At 39.7% G+C, this 24,189-nt stretch overlaps 1 protein-coding gene across 1 annotated transcript in view; it reads right to left on the reverse strand.

Moving 5' to 3' along the window:
• The window catches only part of LOC149152908 (ATP-dependent Clp protease proteolytic subunit-related protein 2, chloroplastic-like), a 147,005-nt gene that overhangs the window by 85,873 nt on the left and 36,943 nt on the right, over positions 1–24,189 (reverse strand). Inside the window, exon 3 of the mRNA XM_089440624.1 lies at positions 10,728–10,800. Coding sequence (XP_089296750.1) covers positions 10,728–10,800 — 73 coding nt within the window. The remainder of the gene's footprint in view (positions 1–10,727; positions 10,801–24,189) is intronic.

Consider the following 24,189-nt stretch of genomic DNA (forward strand, 5'->3'; position numbering starts at 1 on the left):
GTCCTACCAAACTAAAATTTTCAAATCTGTGGTAAAGGTTTATGTTTTCTGTGTAAAAATCAGCTTGCTATAATTTTCACTTCTAATCAATGAATGTATTGAATCGATTTACAATGAGCTATGAAGCTCAATAAATAATACAAATGTATTTACATAGATAGAAACAGCAAGTTTCTAATAAGAAATAGAAACAGCAAGTTTCGTCCAAGAAACTGCTAATAAGACAGAAAATAGAAACAACATTAATCACTAAAGTAGAATTATTCTAATACCCTCCCTTAATGCTCAATCTATTTACAACGCCTAGAGACCCTTTGAATTTTACAAATTTATCAGAACCAAGGGGCTTGATGAGAATGTCTGCTGGCTGGTCCGTTGTGGGAACATATAACAACTGAATGGATCCGTCTTCAACAAGTTGTCGTATGTAGTGACAATGGGTTTCCACATGCTTTGTTCGTTCATGGAAGACTGGATTCTTGGCAAGTTTGAGCACTCCTTGATTATCACAGAACAAAGGAGTAGGACCGGCCTAGGAAACATGCATATCCGCAAGCATACGTCGAAGCCAAAATGCCTCACAAGATGCCTTAATTGCTCCCCGATACTCTGCTTCTGTTGAGGAAAGAACCACTTCCTGCTACTTCTTACTAGTCCATGTGACAGCACCGGATCCCAGACTAAACACATAACCAGCTATAGATTTATGGTCATCAACCGAACCGACCCAGTCAAAATCCGTGTAACCATTGAGTATAGGATCGGAACTTCGAGTGTACAGAAGTCCATAATCAAGAGTGCCATGCACATAACGCAGCACACGCTTTGCGGCTATCCAATGATCAGCCTTAGGAGCTGACATGAAGCGTGAAATGTAGCTCACTGCAAAACTGATGTCAAGTCTAGTGGCAGTAAGGTAGATGAGGCTGCCCACTAATTGCCTGAATAAAGTTTCATCCACAAGGGGTGAGGATGACTGAGCTGAAAGTTTGAGCCCTGGTTCCATAGGAATCGTGGCAAGTTTGCAATCCTGCATTCTGAATCTGTCCACAAGATTTCTGGCATACTTGCACTGAGAGAGAAAGATGTTGTTCTCAGTCTGCCAGACTTCAACCCCCCAACAGTAATGAAGAAGTCCTAAATCTGTCATATCAAAAGTGTTGCACAGCTCCTGTTTGATCCCATGGATCAAATGTGCTGAGCTGCCAGTAATAATAAGGTCATCCACATAGACAACCACAAACAGAATATCATCACCAATATGCTTGATATACAGGTTTGCATCAGATGGACTCTGCTGAAAACCATGATCTGTGAGGTACTGATCAATTTTCATGTATCAAGCCCGAGGAGCTTGTTTCAGACCATATAGTGCTTTGACTAATCTACAGAATTTCTGTTCATGACCGGCAACCTTGAATCCTGGAGGTTGCGTCATGTAGACTTCTTCTTGTAAGTCACCATTCAAAAAAGCACTCTTTACATCCATCTGATGGACTTTCCAATTGCACTGAGCTGCTAAGGCAAGGACAAGCCGTATGGTACTCATCTTCGCTGTAGGAGCAAAGGTCTCCTCGTAGTCAATGCCTTCCTTCTATGAGAACCCTCGAGCAACAAGGCGAGCTTTATATACTTGTCTAGGGTTCCGTCAGCTTTGTATTTCACTTTATACACCCATTTGCAGCTAATGGGCTTTTTCCCTGTAGGAAGATCGGAAAGGGTCCAAGTGTGATTCTTTTGAAGACTCTAGAATTTAGCTTCCATAGCCTGTTCCCACTCAGGTGTACCCTTAGCCTCTGAATAGGTTTGAGGCTCAAAAATACTGTGCAGGTTCGCCATAAGAGCAAAATTTATTGTAGATTGTTGTTTGTTCTTATGTCTAGAAGTTATACCTTCAAGGAGCTCATTATCCCGGAGATCACCAATGGTTTTAGCCCACCATTTAGGTCGGAGAGTAGAGGAACCAATATCAGGAGGAGGCGGAGAAGGCTCAAGAACAATAGGAGCAGCAAGAGGAGGGTTATTTTCCGGAGGAAGCTTAGATAGTGTATCATCAAATACTGATGCTGCATCATCCCTCCCATCAGGTGGACCTACCAGAAGAAGAACACTGTGAGGTTGATCCTCAGAACATTGCTCAAAAGGAGGAGACTAAAATAATCCTCTGTCTTCATCAAATACTACGTCCCGACTGAAGCTAAGATGACCATTGGCTATATCTATTATCATGAGTTTCTGGCTTTTGGAATCCAACTTAGAGCGCTTAGCAACTAGAATCCAAACATATGCAACCGAGCCAAATACTTTGAGGTGACTGATCTTAGGCTTGTAGCCAAACCAAAACTCTTCGGGAGTCTTCCCCTTAACAGCCTAAGTAGGCGATCGGTTAAGAAGATAGACAGCAGTAAATACTGCTTAAGCCCAGAATTTGTTCGGAACACTCCTTTGTTGTAACATGGAACGAGCCATTTCAACAACCGTACGGTTGTGACGTTCGACAACATTGTTCTGCTGAGGAGTGTAGGGTGTAGTTAACTGGCGTTTGATGCCATGAGTATCACAGAAGTTGGAGAAAGCAGAAGAACAAAATCCCCCCCGCCGCCGCCCCCCCCCCCCCCCCCCCCGTTATCTGTCCTAAGAGTTATGATATTACAGCCAGACTCTGTTTCAACTAAGGATTTGAACTTCTGAAAGATACTAAATACATCAGATTTATATTTTAGAAAATACACCCACGTCTTTCTACTGAAATCATCTACAATAAGCAAAAATATTTGCAACCAGTAATAGAAGGTGTATTCATAGGACCACAAATATCAGCATGAACTAACTAGAGTACCTTAGATGCACACCAAGATTCTCCATCCTTGAATGAAGACCAATGTTGCTTGCTAGCTTGACAAGCGCCGCATACTCCCAACTACTGAGTCTGAATATCAAGTAACCCTGACACAAGTCCCTCTCGAGAGAGCTGAGAGAGATACTGCATGTTTAGATGCCCATATCGTTGATGCCACAGAGTGTTGATGGGAGAAACACGAGTTGCTAGAGCTACTTCTGGAGAATCTTTAGTGTCAAGAAGCATGTATAGACCATGATCCTCTAGGCCAACAGCAACCGTAAGACTAGTGTCCCTGTCGATAATGGAGCACTTGTGCGCACTGAACACTACATCAAGCTGAGGAGAGTTCCTCATAATCTGGCTGACAGCAGATTAATTTCCAACCAGGAACATAGTACACATTCAGGAAGATGAGTGTGCGCCCACTAGACTGAATTTGAACTGTACCTTTGCCAACCACTGTGTACTCTTCACCTCCGTCAAATACTACTGAATCACTGAAAGGTGAGAAGTCAATAAACCAGTCACGCCTGTGAGAGAAATTGCGTGATGCACCAGAGTCAATGTACCAGGAAAAAGACGGCACATGATCTAAAGACATTTTAGCCATAAAGGCATAAAAGGCAGATTCTGTCTGCTCGGAATGTTCTGCAACATTCGTTGTCTGATGGGACCCTCCCTGTTTCTTCTGTTCAGAAGCAATCCTCTGTCAGCAATCTTTCTTCATGTGACCGAACTTGTGACAGTAATTACACTGCACATTTTTCTTTTTAGCGAGATCAAAAGACTGAGAAGAACCTTTCTGCTGAAAAGAATGAGAGGACTGATATTTGGCAGCAAAAGCATTTTCTGAGGACGTTGATGAAGCACCACTACCAAATTGTTGTTTCCAACAATCCTGCTACATGAGTTTGTTGCATAACTCCGGAAACTTCAGATCAACATTAGTGGAGGTAATGTAGAGTGTTTCTATGAAGTGCTCATAAGATTTTGGTAGACTTTTCAGAGTGATGACTACCATATCTTCTTCCTCCATGGTTCGACCAATGGCTTCAAGCTGATCTCGAATGTCTTTAATCTTGTTAAGATGTTCCTGTAAAGGCATATGTTCGTCCATCATGATGGAGAACCACTGATTTTTGAGAAAGAAAGCTCTACTCTTGTCAAATGTCTCGTGCAGTTCCTTCAAATGTTGCCAAATCTCGGCAGTTGTCTTGCCAGAAGGAATCTGCAGTAACTGATCATCAGTCACAGAGAGCTTGAGAAGCATAATGGCCTCTCGATTTCGATCATCAAACTTATCTTGATCGGTGCCAGTTGTACCAGGGCAGAGCTCTTTGTTTAGAACGAGTTGGTCAAGACGCCTATATTCAAAAATGGTCAACATTCTTTGTTTCCAGATGTTATAATTTGTGCCATTAAAGCGCTAACCACCTTCCAACATTAGATTAGTTAGTGAGGCCATCTGCACGTTTCCCAAGAAAGCAATAAAGGAGATCCGGCTAATCCGGACAGAATCTGACAGATGTTGGTGTATGCAAAAAATCTATGTTTTCTTGAAGAATAAAAAAAACATATATTGAGAAATTGATACGGGCAGGTTACCAGCAATTCGTGGTCTCCACAATGACTGCACTATGCAAAAAACAAGTTATATAACATACCGAAATTTATGTTGACTGTCCCAAAAAATATGTGACCCACCAGAATAGTGGATATGAGCCCTCGTGCTGTTACGTCCAGTTTCCAGATTTGACGAGATTTGATCTCCTTTAGATTGCTGCCATGATAGGTGACTACTTGACGCTGAGCACTCGTGTTTTTCACCAACAGCCAACGTTGTGAGGAAAGCGTCTTCCAAACGCTATTTTCGGGCAGAGCTATGCCACAACAGAAGCAGGCTCAATGTTCCGCAATGAATATAGCCTCCGCAAAGACTCTTTTCCCCGTGCTTTTGCGGAACAATCGTCCGAAACAAAAACTGGAAAATGACAGGAACAAAAACTGGAACAGTCTTTGTCCATTTGTTCCAAAACAGAAACTGGAACAACAAAAAAAATTGGAAGTGTTCCGGACGAACTTCGTTCCAAGTTAACAGGCTTCTTGATTTGTCCAGGCTCCTGTGCTTCAGCCAAGGTCGAATATCGTTGCTTCGTCGGGAGTTTTGTTTGGGCCACCGACGATAGAAGTCAAAGATTATACGCGACCGAGAAACTGGCAGATCTCAGGGATTCAGCTCCTTGACCTTCAGCGTCGAACAGTCAATGCGACGTCGGGTATAGTTAACCAGATTCAACGTTCCTTGCCTGCACGAAATATCGTCTATATACTCATCCATCAATTGCCGATGCAGCAGTCTTTCCTGTGCCTTGTCGTCAATTGCTAAATCGACCAAGATTCGAGCCTTGGTCTCTCAGCCCGAGCAGCGGCCTCTTAGCCGATTGCAGAAGCGAGCGCCATGAAAAACCGTCAGTTTCGTGGTGACGACATTCGTGGTATTGTCACCAACAATCCACACTCGCGGCACAGATCTGATGTTGGACGCGGAGGCAGAGGGCCGCTTTGCCGATTTCAGATATGTCACTCTAGAAGTCTCTAATCACCACGAACAGCGTAAATCCACATGGTAAAAAAAAAATCGAACAGCGTCTGGGCCAATGAAAACCTCACGAAACCACCTAAGAACAACTCAAACAGCTAGAAAGCACTCACTCAGATGAAATAATGGCATCTGCAATGATGCAACAAATTCAAAACCTAGAGCGAAAATTCGAAATGAAGCACAAAATTTTTCACACAAATGAAAAATTATTTCGAACAAACACCCGTGCTCTGATACCATAAATGAAAAATTATTTCGAACAAACACCCATGCTCTGATACCATAATCAATGAATGTATCGAATTGATTTACAATGAGCTATGAAGCTCAATAAATAATACAAATGTATTTACAAAGATAGAAACAGAAAGTTTCTACTAAGAAATAGAAACAACAAGTTTTGTCTAAGAAACTGCTAATAAGACAGGAAATAGAAACAACATTAATCACTAAAGTAGCATTATTCTAATAACTCCGTTGTCCCAAACTGCACTTTTCAACCAACCAAGCTCTGATACCATGAAGAAATTTCAACCCCCACTCCAGTTATCAGTTTTCCTTATCACTCCATGCATTTTGTTTTAAATCCAAGCATGATAAAAATCTAAAATCTAGAAATGACTATTTTTCTGAAAACACAAATTTAGAGATTTCACAACTGCTAAAATTGCAGAAATAAAACACAGCAAAATTATGATAGCCACACACAGAAAATAATATTGAGTTTTTGTCAATGTGACCTTGGAAAAACCTCCTACAACTCTTGGGGAAAACCAGTTTGAGAGCTCTTCTTTATTTCTGAACACGCTTTTACAGAGAAACTGAAATACACAGTAAAAATTCCAGCAACCACAAATTACAACTTATCTCGATTTCCATGCTTGCACTCCGGCTCGAAAATTGTGCCAATCAGCGAACAGCCAAAACAGAAATTTTCCAACAAAACAGCATTAAATGTTGTGTGGCCTGCCTCGAAAAACATGTCCAGAACTTGTTGTACTGACCGTACGGATTTCAGCAGTACGGCTGCCTCGAAATATGTGCCCCAAGAAAGCAATAAAGGAGATCCGGCTAATCCGGACAGAATCTGACAGATGTTGGTGTATGCAAAAAATCTATGTTTTCTTGAAGAATAAAAAAAACATATATTGAGAAATTGATACGGGCAGGTTACCAGCAATTCGTGGTCTCCACAATGACTGCACTATGCAAAAAACAAGTTATATAACATACCAAAATTTATGTTGACTGTCCCAAAAAATATGTGACCCACCAGAATAGTGGATATGAGCCCTCGTGCTGTTACGTCCAGTTTCCAGATTTGACGAGATTTGATCTCCTTTAGATTGCTGCCATGATAGGTGACAACTTGACGTTGAGCACTTGTGTTTTTCACCAACAGCCAACGTTGTGAGGAAAGCGTCTTCCAAACGCTATTTTCGGGTAGAGCTATGCCACAACAGAAGCAGGTTCGATGTTCCGCAATGAATATAGCCTCCGCAAAGACTCTTTTCCCTGTGCTTCTGCGGAACAATCGTCCGAAACAAAAACTGGAAAATGACAGGAACAAAAACTGGAACAGTCTTTGTCCATTTGTTCCAGAACAGAAACTGGAACAACAAAAAAAATTGGAAGTGTTCCAGACGAACTTCGTTCCAAGTTAACAGGCTTCTTGATTTGTCCAGGCTCCTGTGCTTCAGCCAAGGTCGAATATCGTTGCTTCGTCGGGAGTTTTGTTTGGGCCACCAACGATAGAAGTCAAAGATTATACGCGACCGGGAAACTGGCAAATCTCAGGGATTCAGCTCCTTGACCTTCAGCGTCGAACAGTCAATGCGACGTCGGGTATAGTTAACCAGATTCAACGTTCCTTGCCTGCACGAAATATCGTCTATATACTCATCCATCAATTGCCGATGCAGCAGTCTTTCCTGTGCCTTGTCGTCAATTGCTAAATCGACCAAGATTCGAGCCTTGGTCTCTCAGCCCGAGCAGCGGCCTCTTAGCCGATTGCAGAAGCGGGCGCCATGAAAAAACGTCAGTTTCGTGGTGATGACATTCGTGGTATTGTCACCAACAGTCCACACTCGCGGCACAAATCCGATGTTGGACGCGGAGGCAGAGGGCCGCTTTGCCGATTTCAGATCTGTCACTCTGGAAGTCTCTAATCACCACGAACAGCGTAAATCCACATGGTAAAAAAAAAATCGAACAGCGTCTGGGCCAATGAAAACCTCACGAAACCACCTAAGAACAACTCAAACAGCTAGAAAGCACTCACTCAGATGAAACAATGGCATCTGCAATGATGCAACAAATTCAAAACCTAGAGCGAAAATTCGAAATGAAGCACAAAATTTTTCACACATGAAAAATTATTTCGAACAAACACCTGTGCTCTGATACCATAAATGAAAAATTATTTCGAACAAACACCCGTGCTCTAATACCATAATCAATGAATGTATTGAATTGATTTACAATGAGCTATGAAGCTCAATAAATAATACAAATGTATTTACAAAGATAGAAACAGAAAGTTTCTACTAAGAAATAGAAACAACAAGTTTTGTCTAAGAAACTGCTAATAAGACAGGAAATAGAAACAACATTAATCACTAAAGTAGCATTATTCTAATAACTCCGTTGTCCCAAACTGCACTTTTCAACCAACCAAGCTCTGATACCATGAAGAAATTTCAACCCCCACTCCAGTTACCAGTTTTCCTTATCACTCCATGCATTTTGTTTTAAATCCAAGCATGATAAAAAATCTAAAATCTAGAAATGACTATTTTTCTGAAAACACAAATTTAGAGATTTCACAACTGCTAAAATTGCAGAAATAAAACACAGCAAAATTATGATAGCCACACACAGAAAATAATATTGAGTTTTTGTCAATGTGACCTTGGAAAAACCTCCTACAACTCTTGGGGAAAACCAGTTTGAGAGCTCTTCTTTATTTCTGAACATGCTTTTACAGAGAAACTGAAATACACAGTAAAAATTCCAGCAACCACAAATTACAACTTATCTCGATTTCCATGCTTGCACTCCGGCTCGAAAATTGTGCCAATCAGCGAACAGCCAAAACAGAAATTTTCCAACAAAACAGCATTAAATGTTGTGTGGCCTGCCTCGAAAAACATGTCCAGAACTTGTTGTACGGACCGTACGGATTTCAGCAGTACGGCTGCCTCGAAATATGTGCCCCTACTGTTGTTCTTCTTCCTCGATTTTTGTGTTGTTCCTCTTCCTCGATCTCTGTGTCTTTCTCCTGCTGTACTATTCTGCCTTGGGATGCATGCCAATAAATGTTGCTGCCCAGATTTGTTGAAATGTTTTCTTGCTGCTCACCTTCACTACCTCACTGCTCAGAAATTTTCTCCTTGCTCTCTCTTCTCTTTCTCTCAAATGTTCATGAAAGAATGAATTGATATTTTCTTCTTCTCTTCTCCTTTTATTCTCTAAATAACTTTTTGGGTTACCCTAAGATCTAATGGCTGAGATTCATTTAGATCTAGGGATGAGAATAAATGTGCATTTAATCCTCACTTTCTATTTTTTAACTCACCCACTTAAATAAAGACCCACTTAGCCTTTTATTTCCATAGTCACTTTTTCACTTTCTAATTCTTCATTGACTTTAATAAAGTCACCTTTTAAATTAGAATGTAACTTTACCACTTATAAAGTCACTTTTAAATTAAATGTAACTTTACCACTTATAATGTCACTTTTAAATTAAATTGACTTTACCACTTATACAGACACTTTAGGAGAAAAGTAAAAATAAATTTTGGACACTTTTCCCTGGGCCAAAGATCAAAGCCTTAGGGAACCACTTGTCCTCTGGTACCCAAATTTTAACAAGAGGCCTCACATCACCAACCACTATATCCAATAGAAAGGTACCAACCCCCGAAATATGAAGGATGTCCCCAAAATAATGTGGAGTCCAAACCATGAAGATCATTTTCCGAATCTGGTACAGCCAGATCTACCAAAGAAACAATTCATCAAATCCAGCAAAAGAAAGCCTCCGTAAAGACATCAAGAAAACCCACTAAAAGGTCCACGAAGGATTTCAAACACTAGATACAAGTTGATCCAACAAACCAGTTTTGTAGCCCTTTGGGCAAATGCTACTAGTCAATAGTCGCATAGATCAACTAAAGACCCAGACAATGTTGCCATCAAGCAATCCTCTAGATCAAATAGGAGAGAACTTAAAAGAGATTCCCTAGAAGCCTTAAAAATTAAATTCTGAATTCCTGGCTCCCCATTAATAATGCTACTAGAAAAAGTCTCACAAGAAACCTGCAAAACAGGAGAAAACCACAGAATACCAGTATTGGTCCAAAAAATAGCAGTAAATTTTGGCTGAAACAGAGAAAAAAATAGGGTATGCTGCTGTAGAAGAGCACCAAGCTGCAAAAAAATACCTCAAATTTGCTGGAAAAGCCAAAATACACCAAAAAGAGGACAGTGCTGATGGTGAAAAGGATAAAAGACCTTAAACTGCTGTCTTCAAACAAAACTGAAAAAACTAGTTTCAGACCTGCATTCCCATGAAAAATACAGTATTTGTGCTGAAAAGGAGAAAAGATGCAAGCACTAAACTAAAAAGGGCACAATTCGGCAAGGAATCCCCTCAACTCCACCGAAAATATCAAAAAACTGTCGAAGGAGGGCACTAGTGAAAAAAGGCCTACAAATTTGCTAGTGTTTAAAAAAAGTGCTGAAGACCCTTGTTTCAGACCGGAAACAGACCTGAACAGTGAAAGCAGTGTTGCATAGGGAAGGATGGATCACATTCCCTCTGGTACAATGTTGAAGCCATATCTCTATGGTGTCAACTTCAACAATCTAGAATCCAACCACTTAAACACTTCAGACTTATAATCACTAATCAAAAGTACATCATAACAATAGGAGCACTCAAGGGAGCAAGAGAAAGAGGATCTACGAACAAACCAAACACAAAGATTTCTCAGACAAATATGAAAGATCATAATTAACGAGCAATACATAAAGCAAAAGGACAAAAGCATCTAAAATTTAACCACCCATTAAAAGAGATGCTCCTTCAAACTTCTTTATTATGCTTTTACAGCATATATTCACCTCTCCATCCAGCCTGTCGTTTATCTTAAGAAAAATGATAACCAAATTCAAGTGCTAACACATAATATAGATTGAGCAGACATGACATGGAATGGCAAGAACGCATTTCTACAAGACAATAAAGCACTAGAAGGATCAGAACAGTTCAAGTACCTAGATATGAGACTCTGCTGAACTTTCTCATGAAGAGAAATTGACAAATCAGATCTTTCATTGCGGAAGAGACCTACAAAGCGGATCCCCGTGTATTAGTGCATGTTTCTAAGATGAGTATAAACTCATAATATCATGCATCTTATATTTTTATCTGCAACCATTATAGAACAGAATCTGAAATTTATCTTCTAATGGCCTGTTACAAACTAATCATCACAATATATGCAAAGTGGAATATCAGCAACAGCAATAATCTAAGCAGACATTTAGATGTCTCAATGATTTGATACATGACTAGTATATTTCCAAGACGAGTATAAATTCACAATGCTACACATCTTATAATTTTATCTGTGGCCATTATAGAACAGAATCTGAAATTTTTTTATAATGTCCTGTTACAAGCCAATCCTCACAATAGACCAAAAATGGAATATCAGCAACATCAATCAACCAAGTAGACATTTAGATGTGTCAATCATTTAACACATGATAAGGGATACATAAGAGAAATATTTAGTTCACTGACTCTAGCCTGAGTGGTTGTGTGATGGATTGTTATCCTCCCCACCCCATTTCTATTAATGTATGAGATGACAACGCTTCCAGCTTCTACAAAATCTGGTTTACCCTAGGTAGCCTCCTGGAAATGAGGGGAAGTGCCCAGTGGGTTTCCCCAGGAAATACATTATGCAGGAAAACATATAAGAGAAATATTTAATTTTAAATTATATTTGATGATAAGGAAAGAACTGCCGATTGTTTAAGAATAACCATATATGGCATAAAGCCTATGCATATCAACTTGTAATGTAATGTATGATCTATTTTCACAAAAAGAATAAAGAAAAAAAAAAACGTTGCAACATAAGAAAAGCCATTCTTCATGGTAGGTATTTACATATGACAACACTTCCTGACTCCATGCATAAGACTCACTGAAATAACTAGCCATCCACCATAAGCTTGCATTTGCTATTGTAATTATAATTTCAAGTGTGTCTTACTCATCCAATAGAGCATAAGCGCTCTTTCCCTTTAATGGGTCAAGCCAATTTGGTAAATAACTCAGACCTCCTACAATATTTCGTAATTGAATAATTGTCAAAACACAAGCATCCTTTTGCACTTGGAACTTGCCTGAATCTTGTACTATGTCACATGTTTAGCATTCAAGTTTGGGTTTGAAAACAATTAAGTTCTATTCAAATTCAAATATTTCGATAAAGTTAGGATGAGATTCGCCATTGAATTCGACCATACATATATATATATAGTCAAATTCATATTTATCCATATATATATGCTATCAGATTTATCCACATACATATTTCAAAATTTTCAAATAACTAAAAAAATTATTTATCATGAAAAATTGGTAACTCGATGCTCTCTCCATGTAATTCATGTAGACCTCAGAATAACCCATAACACTGCAAATGTGCTTCACAGGTTCTTGTTGATGTGAAGGCCCTACTAACAGAGCACAAAATCCTATAGGCCATGCAGGTTTCATGCCCTTTGGATTTTCAAACACATTTGTCCAATCAAAATAAAATTTGGGCCTCAGTTAGAAACTTAAGCATTAAATCCAGCAATTTGAGGTGACATTTCATTCATTTTGTTCAACCACACATTTTTTGGGCGTATGGAGGTCCAAGGAGCAAATTTGAATCAAAATTTTGCCTAAGTCTGAAGAGGGAACATGAACCAAACCTAAGTCAAATTTGAATTTTGTTTTGAGGTTCACCAAACTTCGAACCTCAAGATTCAAGTTCAGCGAACCCTGAGACATTGGTGTTTATTGAAGGATACGTAAAAATGTAGCTAGCCCAAATTAAAACGAAAAGTACACATGGACAAATTCCAGCATCAAAACACAAAGGCTCGGAGGGGAATGAACCACACGTTAGCTCTTCTAAATAAAGGAACAATCTCCCTGATCAAAAATAGTGTTACCTATATTTTTGACCCATCCACCTACATTTGATGCAAATAATTCCCAAACATAGTCTTCAACAAGAGAGTGCAAGCACATATGCGACAACAGTAAAAGTGTCTAGCCTCCCATTGCCTTCAAGTTATTCAACAAAGCTCAACAGGAAAAGCCCCCAAATCCAAGCATCAAATGAAAAAGAGAGCTACTCTTTAAATAGAGTGAGCTTCATCTCTCTTTGAATAAACAAGTAATTGTTTCCTAGATCCATTAGTTCTGAGGAATAACAATTAACAACTTTCTTACTAAAAGTATCAATGAGTTGTTGAGATCCATTTTATATTTTGGAGTTATATAGATACATCCTTATCCCAAAGGAAAGGTATTAAATAATTTTCTCTCACATAACCAACTCATGAGATGAGTCAAACAATAATAGAAATAATGAATGCTTAGTTACATGTAACAAACTTCAAGACATGATAAAGAAGTGTTTTCGCAAGTGCGTCCTCCAAGAAAATAATAAAATATCCAAAATATTTGGAATATATATATATATATATATATATCAGATAAATAAATAATACATAAAATGTATGAGTAAAAATGATATGATATAATATGATTACAAACAAGGGCCCCGTTATCAAATACTAGGTGGGAGTTCCCTTTCATATGAAGTCACGTCTTTTCATTAAAACGTGTCCTTTCATGTGTCTCTTCATTAATTATAAATTATGAATTAATATTTATTATTTGTACATATTTATGTTTACAACATTGCTTTTGTTGGGTGTGTGTTATATTCTTTCCACGACTAGCCCCAGGTGTGAAGTCGGGGGGGTTAGAGGGGGGGCAATGAGCACCCCGAGAGAAAAAATTGGACCCTATATTAGGTGAGCGGACCTGCCTATGGTTTTGTACATGGTTTTGAGCATGATAGTTTTCTGCCCATGGTATTTTGTAGATCCGGTCAAAGGAACTACGGTTATGTTCTAATCCAGGGTTAATGGATTGGGATTTATGGATACTTTGGCATGTATATATATATATATATATATATATATATATATTGATTGTAACAATGAAAGAAATATAATAAAAAAAATCAATCTGGTAGTCCCGGTTTTGGGATCAAGGGGAAAATCTCTATGTATACTTTTTTTATGTTTTATGCTCTCGCCATTGTTAGGGACTTTGTACCAATCTAAGTCTCTAGTGAATAAATTGTTCCTACTGAAAAAGTTGTATAACCTGAGGATGAAGAATGGAAACTCTGTGACAGAGCATCTGAACGCCTTTAATACTTTGGTAAGTCAGTTGCTATCTATGCATCATTTTGTTGTGTTCTCTACCAGATTCGTGGGATAGTCCAGTTGTTGCAATAGGTAGCAATACAACTACCTTGCAATTTGATGAAATAGTCTCATCCTTGTTGTCGGAGGAGATGAGAGGGAAAAATATGGAGACCTAGAATGGAGATGCATTGTTTATACGAGGACAGTCCTAGAACATAAACAAAAATAAGTCCTCGAGTGGGAGATCTAAATCTCCCTCTAAATCTAGAGGGAGATCTAAATCTCCAGGAAAACCTGTAAGAGTGTGCTGGAAATGCGGAAAGGAAAGGCACTTCAAAAAGGATTGTAGATCTAAAGCTCCTGAGAAAGGAGGGATCTGATGATGCTCCTTCACTAGAGGCGAAAACCACCTCAGATGAAGGTGGAGATGTGTACTTGACTTCTTCAAGTACACATGTAGATCATGAGGCATGGTTGATTGACTCAAGTGCATCCTTTCACTTCACTCCCCATAGGGAGTGGTTCTGCGAGTATGAGAAATATGATGGTTGTGATGTCTTCTTAGGGGATGACAGGAAGGCTAGAATCGTCGGACACGGAAAAGTCAAGCTGAAGTTGCAAGGTGGAAGGATTAGAACACTTCCGGGTGTTCTGCATATTCCTGCATTGGCTAAATATCTAATTTCTATGAGCATGTGGATGATGCAGGGGTTAAAACAGTGTTCGAGAAAGATACCTGCAAGATGATTCAAGGAGAATTGGTATTGATGCGGGGAGTTCGGATTGGAACTCTATACAAGCTTCTGGGTAGCACTGTTATTGATGGGTGCAACAATTTTGTGGTTCCTGAAATTAGAGCAGAAAATCCAGTGGTCTCTGGAGAAAAGACCATGCTATGGCATCAAAAGCTTGGACATATTGGAGAGAAGGGCCTTCGAATACTTCATGGTAAAAGTACAGTAGAAGTTATCTCTAATTGCTCTCTGGATTTCGATTTCTGTGAACAATGTGTATATGGGAAGTAGAATCGGATGAGTTTCCCCTCTGCTGCTAAGAGGGCAAAAGGGATATTAGAGCTTGTGCACAGTGATGTGTTTAGCCCTGTGTCGGTTCCATCACTGAGTAAGTCTGTGTACTATGTATCATTTATAGATGACTTCTCAAGGAATACTTGGATATATTTCCTCAGTAAGAAATCTGAAGTCTTTGACTGGTTTAAAGAATTTAAGGCTCTGGTGGAAAACCTGACAGAGAAGAAGATAAAGGTGTTGAGGACAGATAATGATAGAGAGTTTTGCAAGAAGGAATTTGAAGAGTTCTATAAAAAGTGTGTTATAGCACGGCAGAAGACTACTCCATACACACCTCAGCAAAACGAAGTTGCAAAAAGAATGAACAGGACGTTGATGGAAAAGGCAAGAAGCATGCTCAATGGTGCTGGGTTAGGACAGGAACTCTGGGCAAAGGCAGTGGAGATTGCATGTTACCTAGTCAATAGATCACCTTCATCAGCGTTGGAGTATAAATCTCCACAAGAGGTATGGACTGGTAAAAAACCCTCTCTTTCACATCTGCGAGTATTTCACTTTGATGCATATGTACATGTTCCAAAGGAGAAAAAAACCAAGTTGGATAGTAAGTCTGAAAGGTGCATCTTTATTGGGTATAAGGATGGTTTGAAAGGTTATAAGTTTTGGAACCCAGAAACAAGGAATATTCTGTATAGTCGAGATGTGGTGTTTAAAGAGGTGAAAGATGTTATTAAACATGAAGTCCTACCAAAGGAACCTGAGAAGATAGAGTTTGAACTAAAGGAAGAAGAATCAGACTCTACAGCAGAAGAGGAATCAGAAGATGAAGAGCCACAAACTCCAATTGTGAGAAGATCAGTTCGAGAAAGAAGGCAGCGAGAAAAGTATAGTCCATCTGTTTTCTGTTCAAAATTTGCCTTATCTATTACTGATGATGATCCCAGAACTGTGAGGGAGGAAGCAGATTCAGAAGATGGCAAACTCTAGAAAGAGGCCATGGTTGATGAAATGGCATCTTTGGACAAAAATGAGGCTTGGGATGTGGTGGAGTTGTCGACTGGAAAGAAACCCATTGGAAACAAATGGGTGTTTAAGAAGAAAATGAATGAAGAAGGCAAGGTGGAGAAATAAAAGCTCGATTGGTAGAAAAAGGTTATTCCCAGGTGCCGAGAATTGATTTTGGTGATATTTTTTCTCCTGTTGCATAGGTAGCTTCTATTAGATTATTTTTCTCTGTTGTTGCTGCTTTTGATTTTGAGGTAGAACAGATGGATGTGAAGACAGCATTTCTTCACGAGGATCTCGAAGAAGAGATCTACATGAAGAAACCTGAAGGCTTTGCGGTGAAGGGTAAGAAAGAACTGGTATGCAGGTTAAAAAAGTCTCTGTATGGGTTAAAACAGTCACCAAGGATGTGGTATCAGAAATTTGATACATATATAAGGGGACTTGTCTTCACCAGAAGCAAAGTAGATCACTGTGTGTATTTTAAATTAATTGGTGACCATGTTATTTATTTGGTCTTGTCTGTAGATGATATGTTGTTGATTGGAAATAACAAAGAAATTATCCAGGAATTGAAGACCCAATTGTCCTCCAAATTCGACATGAAAGATATTGGTGCTCCAAACTATATTTTAGGCATGGAAATTAAACAAGATCGGGCAAAGAGGATGCTCTCGTTAAACCAGAGGAAGTATGTCGAGACAAAATTGCAGAGGTTTAATATGCAGGATAGTAAACTGGTGAAGGTTCCTATTCCTGTAGGTGTAAAGTTATCTATTGAACAGTGTCCCAAGACACAAGAAGAGGAAGAGGACATGTCCCGTGTTCCATATGCAAGTGAAATCAGTAGCCTGATGTATGCAATGGTCTTGCACATGCAGTGGGAGTATTGAGCAGGTTTATGTCAAAACCAAGGAAGGAGCATTGAACAACAGTGAAGCGGCTTTTCAGGTATTTGCATGGCACTAGTGATTATGGTTTGTGCTACCAAGGAAGACCAAGACTGGACAGAGTTTTGGACATCCGTGCCTTTGTTGATGCAGACTGGGTTGGAGATCTGGATCAGAGAAGATCTACAAGAGGGTATGTGTTTAACCTATTTGGAGGTGCAGTCAGTTGGATGAGTAAGAGGTAGTCTGTTGTGGCACTTTCAAATACAGAGGCAGAATACATGGCAGTCACTCATGCAAGCAAGGAAGCAGTTTGGTTGTAGAGATTGTGTTCAAGTATGGGGTTAGTACAGCGAGCTATAAGGATAGACTATGACAGCCAAAATGCAATTTTCTTGGCAAAGAACCCTGCTTATCATTCAAAGACAAAGCACATTGATGTTCAGTATCACTTTGTGAGGGATATGGTTGAGGACAAAAAGGTGTTGTTGGTAATGGTGGACACTTTGAAGAATACTGCAAATGAATTGACGAAGTTTGTGAGCACTAATAAGTTTTCTTGGTGTAGAGAAACAATGGGTGTCGCAGGGCTGGACCAATGACTAAGCTCTCATGTGGCCCCTTGTGGAAAGGAAACAACAAGTGGGAGAATGTTGGTTGTGTGTTATATTCTTTCCACAACTAGCCCCAGGCGTGAAGTCGAGGGGTTAGCAAGGGGGGGGGCGGTCAGATACCCCTTCATTGAGTTGGGCGCAGCAGAGGGGTCACAGGGGGGTGGCAGCCCTTCCTGTTGGGGGGTTTGCAGGGGGGCAATAGCCCCTCTGCATGGGATCCGAGGCAGCGCCCTGAGGAAAAAAATTTGGACCCTATATTAGGTGGGCGGACCTACCTACGTTTTTGTGCATGGATTTCGCACATGGTTTTGTGCATAATAGTTTTCTGCCCATGGTATTTTGTATATCTGGTCAAAGGAACTATGGTTATGTTCTAATCCAAAGTCAATGGATTGGGGTTTATGGATGCTTCGGCATGTATATATATGTATTGTAACATTGAAAGGAATATAATAAAAAAAATCAATCTAGTAGTCTCGGTTTTGGGATCTAGGGGAAAATCTCTGTGTATATCTGTTTTATGTTTTATGCTCTCACCATTGTTTATTTTCTGTTTCTAGAATTTGTATGCAGGTAATTTCTGTACAGGGTTAAAACCTACAGCCTTACCCTTAGGAATGCTTTGTCCTCAAAGCATATTGATGAAAAGGCTTTACATTTTTACTTTCACTTATAATATCTTCACCTAATTCTTTGTTTTTTTATTTGTCATGGTTAATGGTGTGAGAGGGTACGAACTTTTAAGCATTCAGCAGGATTGTCAAACTATAACATGATTTAATCATCCTAATTCAATCCTTTGCCACACATTACGCTTATAGGATTTTCAAGTCTTATTAGTATTGATATTCTTTACAAGATAACTTAAATGTGTCTTTTCTAAGCAATGTTGATACACTGACTAGTCAAAATATCTACTCTTATGATTAGGATGTCGATAAGGTGTCTTTGTAGCACGACTTTCCCTTATCATGCTTGTAGGATTTTCTTGGTTTATTTTTGGTATAATTTCTTCTTCGCACACTAATGTTGCTTGGTTGGTCATCGGATCTTCACTTAGAATTTCCATCATCTGTACTACAGCACTTGAGTGTCTTTACTTTAATTGGACTAGCATCTTTCTAAGTCGTGATATTAACAATATCTGTATATGTTCCCTTCTCCTCAACTTGGACTTTTTTTTCCTAAAGACTTCAATGCTTCTTTCTGGATAAGTTGTTCTATTCAATTTTCCAATGACTACTTATCACTCTTAACCTTCTTAATTTGCATGAGTGGATTTTGAGAGCAGCTACTTCAAAGACTTTATACTTCGATTTGCAATAATTAAGGACTTATAGAGATGTAGCTAACACAAACTATCTCTAGGAACATTCGCCCATTCATACATGGCACATGACATGATGCAGTGCTATAAAAGATCAAAATTTCCACCAATTCGTATAAGAAAGTAGTAAATTTCGGATTTGCGTAGCGAAAATCCCAGCAACATTCATGTGACAAAGTAAATAACAAGGAGAAGCATGAAAAGAGCAATACATGTACAAAAGAGTATATCCAATCATCAAATTATGCCAATATTGAAGCTCCAAGATAAGAGAGAGAGAGATCCAAACATCAAAATTCATCCATATCATCCAAACTTGTCCTCCAAGAGGGATAACGAAAATCTCACAAGCGCTAATAACCCAATCCAAGTGATGATGATCAAAATGAATCATCTCACTTCTATTTATACAATCACTAAGGAGTTCAATTTGCCTAATATGGCCTAATTGAGCCCCAAATAATAAAACAATTTGCAATAATAACAACCCTTGGTGACAAGCCCACCAAGATAGCTCAACAATCCAATAATAAGCCTCTCAAGAGGGTCGAATGATCAATAAAGTGAGTCGTTGGGCCTTTAAGGAGGCCTAATGAAGCCCAAAGGGTGCCATGATGTGAAACTGGACCCCCAACATAGTGGACAAGGGGTTGGCCCCTTGTTTTCCAAGCAAGAACCTATGGTGCTCCCAAGTGGTGCGGGGGCACAAGGACATCCTCATGGGTGTCCAAGTGGATCGACAATGCATGTAGACCATCTGTAAGAGCTAGGATGATGATATAAGCCCTCCCTCTATAGCGGGAGACATCTTCTGGGTCCTGCAACATCCACCAAGTGTATGGTGCAAATTTGAAGTCGGTTGGGCATAGTGAACCAGGTGCATCATCCTCATCCAAAAAGGTGGAACACGAGTAATCAATGGATGGTGTTGGGGATCCATGAAATAATCTCTGCTATGGTGGAGGCCCATGGCTCTCAATGCTCACCCTACAAGTGCCCATGTGACCCTCTAGAGGGCTAGGATCCTGTATAGAGAGACCAAGCCCCAAATGGAGACCCACTTACAATCCTACATAAGATCCAATGCGTCCCCTTACCCTCCAATACAACAAATCATTAAAATAATCAAATAAAAAAGTTTACAAATCATGGAAACAATGGGGCATTTCATGGTGGCATGCCCTTCCGTAGTGGACTTTGGCATGTGCAAGTGTCTCCAAGCACAATAGGGGGGTTAGCCAAGGATCTTATTAGGTGGTTTCATCCTTTAAAGGGGGTGACATGTTCATGGTACATCCTTTAAGTGGTAGGTGGCAAATGATAAAGTGGGGGAATGGAGTGGGAATTAAGGAAATCATCCAAATCACATGTTATGGTACAAGGGTAGCTATAATAAGGGGAAGCCCACATCTGGGTATATGAGTGTGGGAGGGAGCAAATCGTGGTACATGAGTTACCCTGGCCTTTGTTTTTCCACCCTTCTTCATATGCCTTTTGCCTTTGATTAATTTTTCTTCATAACTGCTTAGGGCTCCAAGGGATGAGAGCATGTTGTGTAATATATAGCAGTGGATACCCCTTTAAGGTGGGGCAGTTCATTGCCCAACAAGGATTGGGACAACCACGAGTTCCTTAATGATGGAAGGGGGTTCATCTAGAGCCCATAGGAACTAGGGTGATGGCCATGGAAAAGGGGTAGAGCTCATGTTTTGGTTTTTTCCTACTTGCAAATTTGTATGTCCCGACCATATTTTGCATCTTGTGGTATGTTTCCTATTGAAAGTGGCCAAGCTATGCTTTTTCTTTGTTAAACACATATATGGCGGAGGCAATATGAAAGATAAACATTAGATTTTTTTTCTTATCCACAAAGATACATATTTATAATACATAGGAATGACCCTTGGTTTCACATTCCAAATGGTCCCTTGGACTCCTTTGGCTCTTCAGCTTCCACACCAACCCCTAGAGGATTAGGTGTCCAACATCCCCCCCCCCTAATCTGAAAGGGTTATGTATGAGTCCAAGAAGAGAGTTGTAATACAAAACGTGCAAAAACGCATGGCAACACTAGGTTGAATGTGCTCTCTGAAATGTTGGTATCAAGGGAGGTGGTTTAAGAATGACCACCAACACTGGAGTCTGGAACGCTTAGTGCAGTTCCCGGAACTCTTCCAAGTATGGCAAGAAGCTAAGATCTTCTACTAGAGGAAGTGCTCCTGATGTTTTGAAGAGGGAAACCTTCAACCTTAAAAGGAAGATCTCACCCCACATAAAAAGGGAGAACCTCAATCTGAAAAGGGAGGTCTCAACCTGTGATGGTTTAAGGATGACCAACAACTCTAGAACGCTTAATGCAATTCCTGGAACTCTTCCAAAACCGGCAAGAAGTTGAAGTCTTCTGCTAGAGGAAGTGTCCACAATTCTTTGAAGAGGCATCACCAACTGAAGGCATGCTCAGGGGCATCTTTGTCTTTGGCTACAACTCTGAATCTGGTATGACAGGTTGTGGCTCAGGCTCGCTTGATGTGGCTTTGAAGCTTGTGATGACCATCACTTCCTCCACTGTCAAATATAAGGTGAGATGATGGAGAAAACTCAACTGCAAGACTGTTCAATACTCTAGAACAAGTTCTAACATGTGACTGAAATATCTTCTTGGTTGTTGAAGCCCATTGCCAAGAAGCGATCCATCCAAGATGAATCTCTGATCTTGCAAGAGACTTGTTTTTGAAGCATTTGTTTGAAGAATGATTGGTTTTATGACAGTGCTTAAATGGATGAAGATCAAAACAATGATCTTTCATATGGCCAACTCGGTCACAATGTTGGCATTTAACATTTTGTTGTTGTCATTGTGGAAAAGGAACAAAATCTGAAACAGCTGAAGATAAATTGTCATGAAGAAATCCAGCGCTCTGAAACTGGATCGGCTTTGAGTAATCTGGAATATGAAAGGACACGTCCTTGTCATATCCAAGACCAATTCTGTGATTATTGTGGACAAGCTCTTCCCAAGGTCTGATGACCGACTTGGGAAGTGCAAACTGAATTTCTGCATCTGCATGTACAACTGCTCCTGAGAGGGGCTCAATGATCTGATCAATTTTTGGTTGTTGATGGGAGTGTGTCTCAAACAAAGAATTGTCCTGAACAAAGACAAGTTCAGAATCATGACTATACTTCTGTAACTCCTCTTGTTGTAGCTGAGATTCAAGTTGCAAAAAATCAATCTATTCTTGTGCATTTTGCAGAGAGGTTTGAATATCTATGAGAGTGCCTTTGCTGACTATAACTGTGCTTTCAACAGTTGAAAGGATTAAAGTTCTCAATAACTCTAATAAATTGTCAATTTTAGCCATTTAAAAACTTCAATTATTTTCAGTCTCCCAATAACTCAGAGCACCCAACCACCTTCAAATGTTGAATGATCTTTGATACCTAAATTCAGTTGTGAAAAGGAGGTTGTGGAAGTGATGGCTCTGTGCTCCAATACCAAATTTCAATCTCCAAATAACTCAGTATTCCCTTCAACCTTTTATTGAGTAGACTTCAATTCAACGCAAATGAAAAGTATTCAACGGAAAAAGAACAACACTGGAGATTTGGGCAACCAATATGGCATACAAACAATGCAGAGGCATATAACCAAATTATTCACCGCTTAACGCACGTAATTCAATTGTAGCACCATATACGTTGTTCGTAATGCAAACTTAAAAGGAGTTGAAAATCTCAAAAATACTAGAGAAGCTACACTTTACGTGTACCCTGCCACTGAATTGTGTGTGAAACGGAAAATGAGAAGCCTCTGAGAACTCTCTTCTTTTATGCAGGAGAGATAAAGTGGCTCTATCTTCAACAAAATTTCAGTTCTCCCTACTTCACATATATTTAATCTGTCTAGAAAAAACTCACAGAAATCTAAAAGGAGAAATTCTGCGTGAGAGGTAAAATTGCCCTAACTTCATTAAAATGACAGTTCTCCCTACTTTGAATAGACTTTAATTTGCATTGTCAAAAATTCATGAAAATTCTGAAAGGAGAAATTTCCTGATCAACTTGTACTCGAAGCATTAACTTTTACTTCCTTTTTCCAATGACGAATCCAGTATCTAGGTGGCATCTGAAAAGCTTTGCCACCAAAACGCTGAAAGTCAGTTTGTGGAGCAAAATTCCCTCTCGTGCCCCTCAATTCCTGAATTCAAAATCCAAGCCGAACTCAATCTCTATAGTGGCAAAGAAATAAAAGCGATGGAAAATTGTCCAACGAATTCGAATCAACCCTTTCTCAATTTGCGGAGATGAATTTCAAAGTGGGGTGTTATCTGTAACTGAAAATGGCACTACGCGCATGAAACAGGGTCAGTTCATCGTTATTCCCTAGTTCTACGCAATCATCAAGCAAGCAGGAGACGACGGGTTGGAGTATATAACCGGTTGACTCTGGCGGGAAGGAAGTCAAGCATTCTTCTTACAAGATCAACCAAAACAAAGCCTGTCAGGTGATGAGGAACAGAGAACACGACACCGTCATTCTGCCTTCATCATCAACCTCTGCATCACATGGTTCACTGTTTGCCCTCCTTGCTAGCTAGCTTAATAGCTAGTTTATGTGGCAAACTTTTTCACATTGAGCATGTCATCAAGCCAAAATTCGATGCGGTCAGTGCTAAAGGATGATTCTTCTTAGCACGTAGCACAGAAAGTTGAAGAGGCATGCGGAAGGGCATGCAGAAGAGTAATGGACGAGAGATGCAGTGTTGAGGAAAGCAGAAGTTTTCTGACTGCATGCAAGGTAACAAATGCAGATTTGGTAAACTGCCAGGGATTTCAAGATTTCTCACAGTGGCAGAGTGGTAGGTCGAGGATTAAGCACAAACACGTTACTGCAACGATTGTCAAGGATGACCTATGAAAGCTAGAGCATAGGAAGCTCATACCAGTGTTTATTTAAGGAGAAGTCATTAAATCAATCAAGAAGCACATCGGAAATAAGAACCCCAAGATCCAGATTCTTGCACTGACTCTGTTAGAGACTCTTATAAAAAATTGTGGCGATAATGTTCATCATCAAGTAGCTGAACTAGATGTAAATGATTTACTACATGCAAGAGTATAATTTTCACCATGTCTAAAGAGTTTTGCTCCAATATTCACACCTCCGCAGACACAACTGATAACTTACCCGTCTCAAACCTATGGATCTGCAGGCTATGAAAATGAAGCAGTTGGAGACATCCCTGGCATCTGATCTTCCTGGTCTCAGCTTGATGTCGCAACACGGAGGAGAGTCGTGGATGAAGCACGAGGTTTAACATGTACAGTCACGTACACGCCATTGAACTGCAATCACAC

The sequence above is a fragment of the Pinus tabuliformis genome, chromosome 9, assembly GCF_031772625.1.
Source record: "Pinus tabuliformis cultivar Carrire ecotype Pingquan chromosome 9, CPIR1, whole genome shotgun sequence".
NCBI lineage: Eukaryota > Viridiplantae > Streptophyta > Pinopsida > Pinales > Pinaceae > Pinus > Pinus tabuliformis.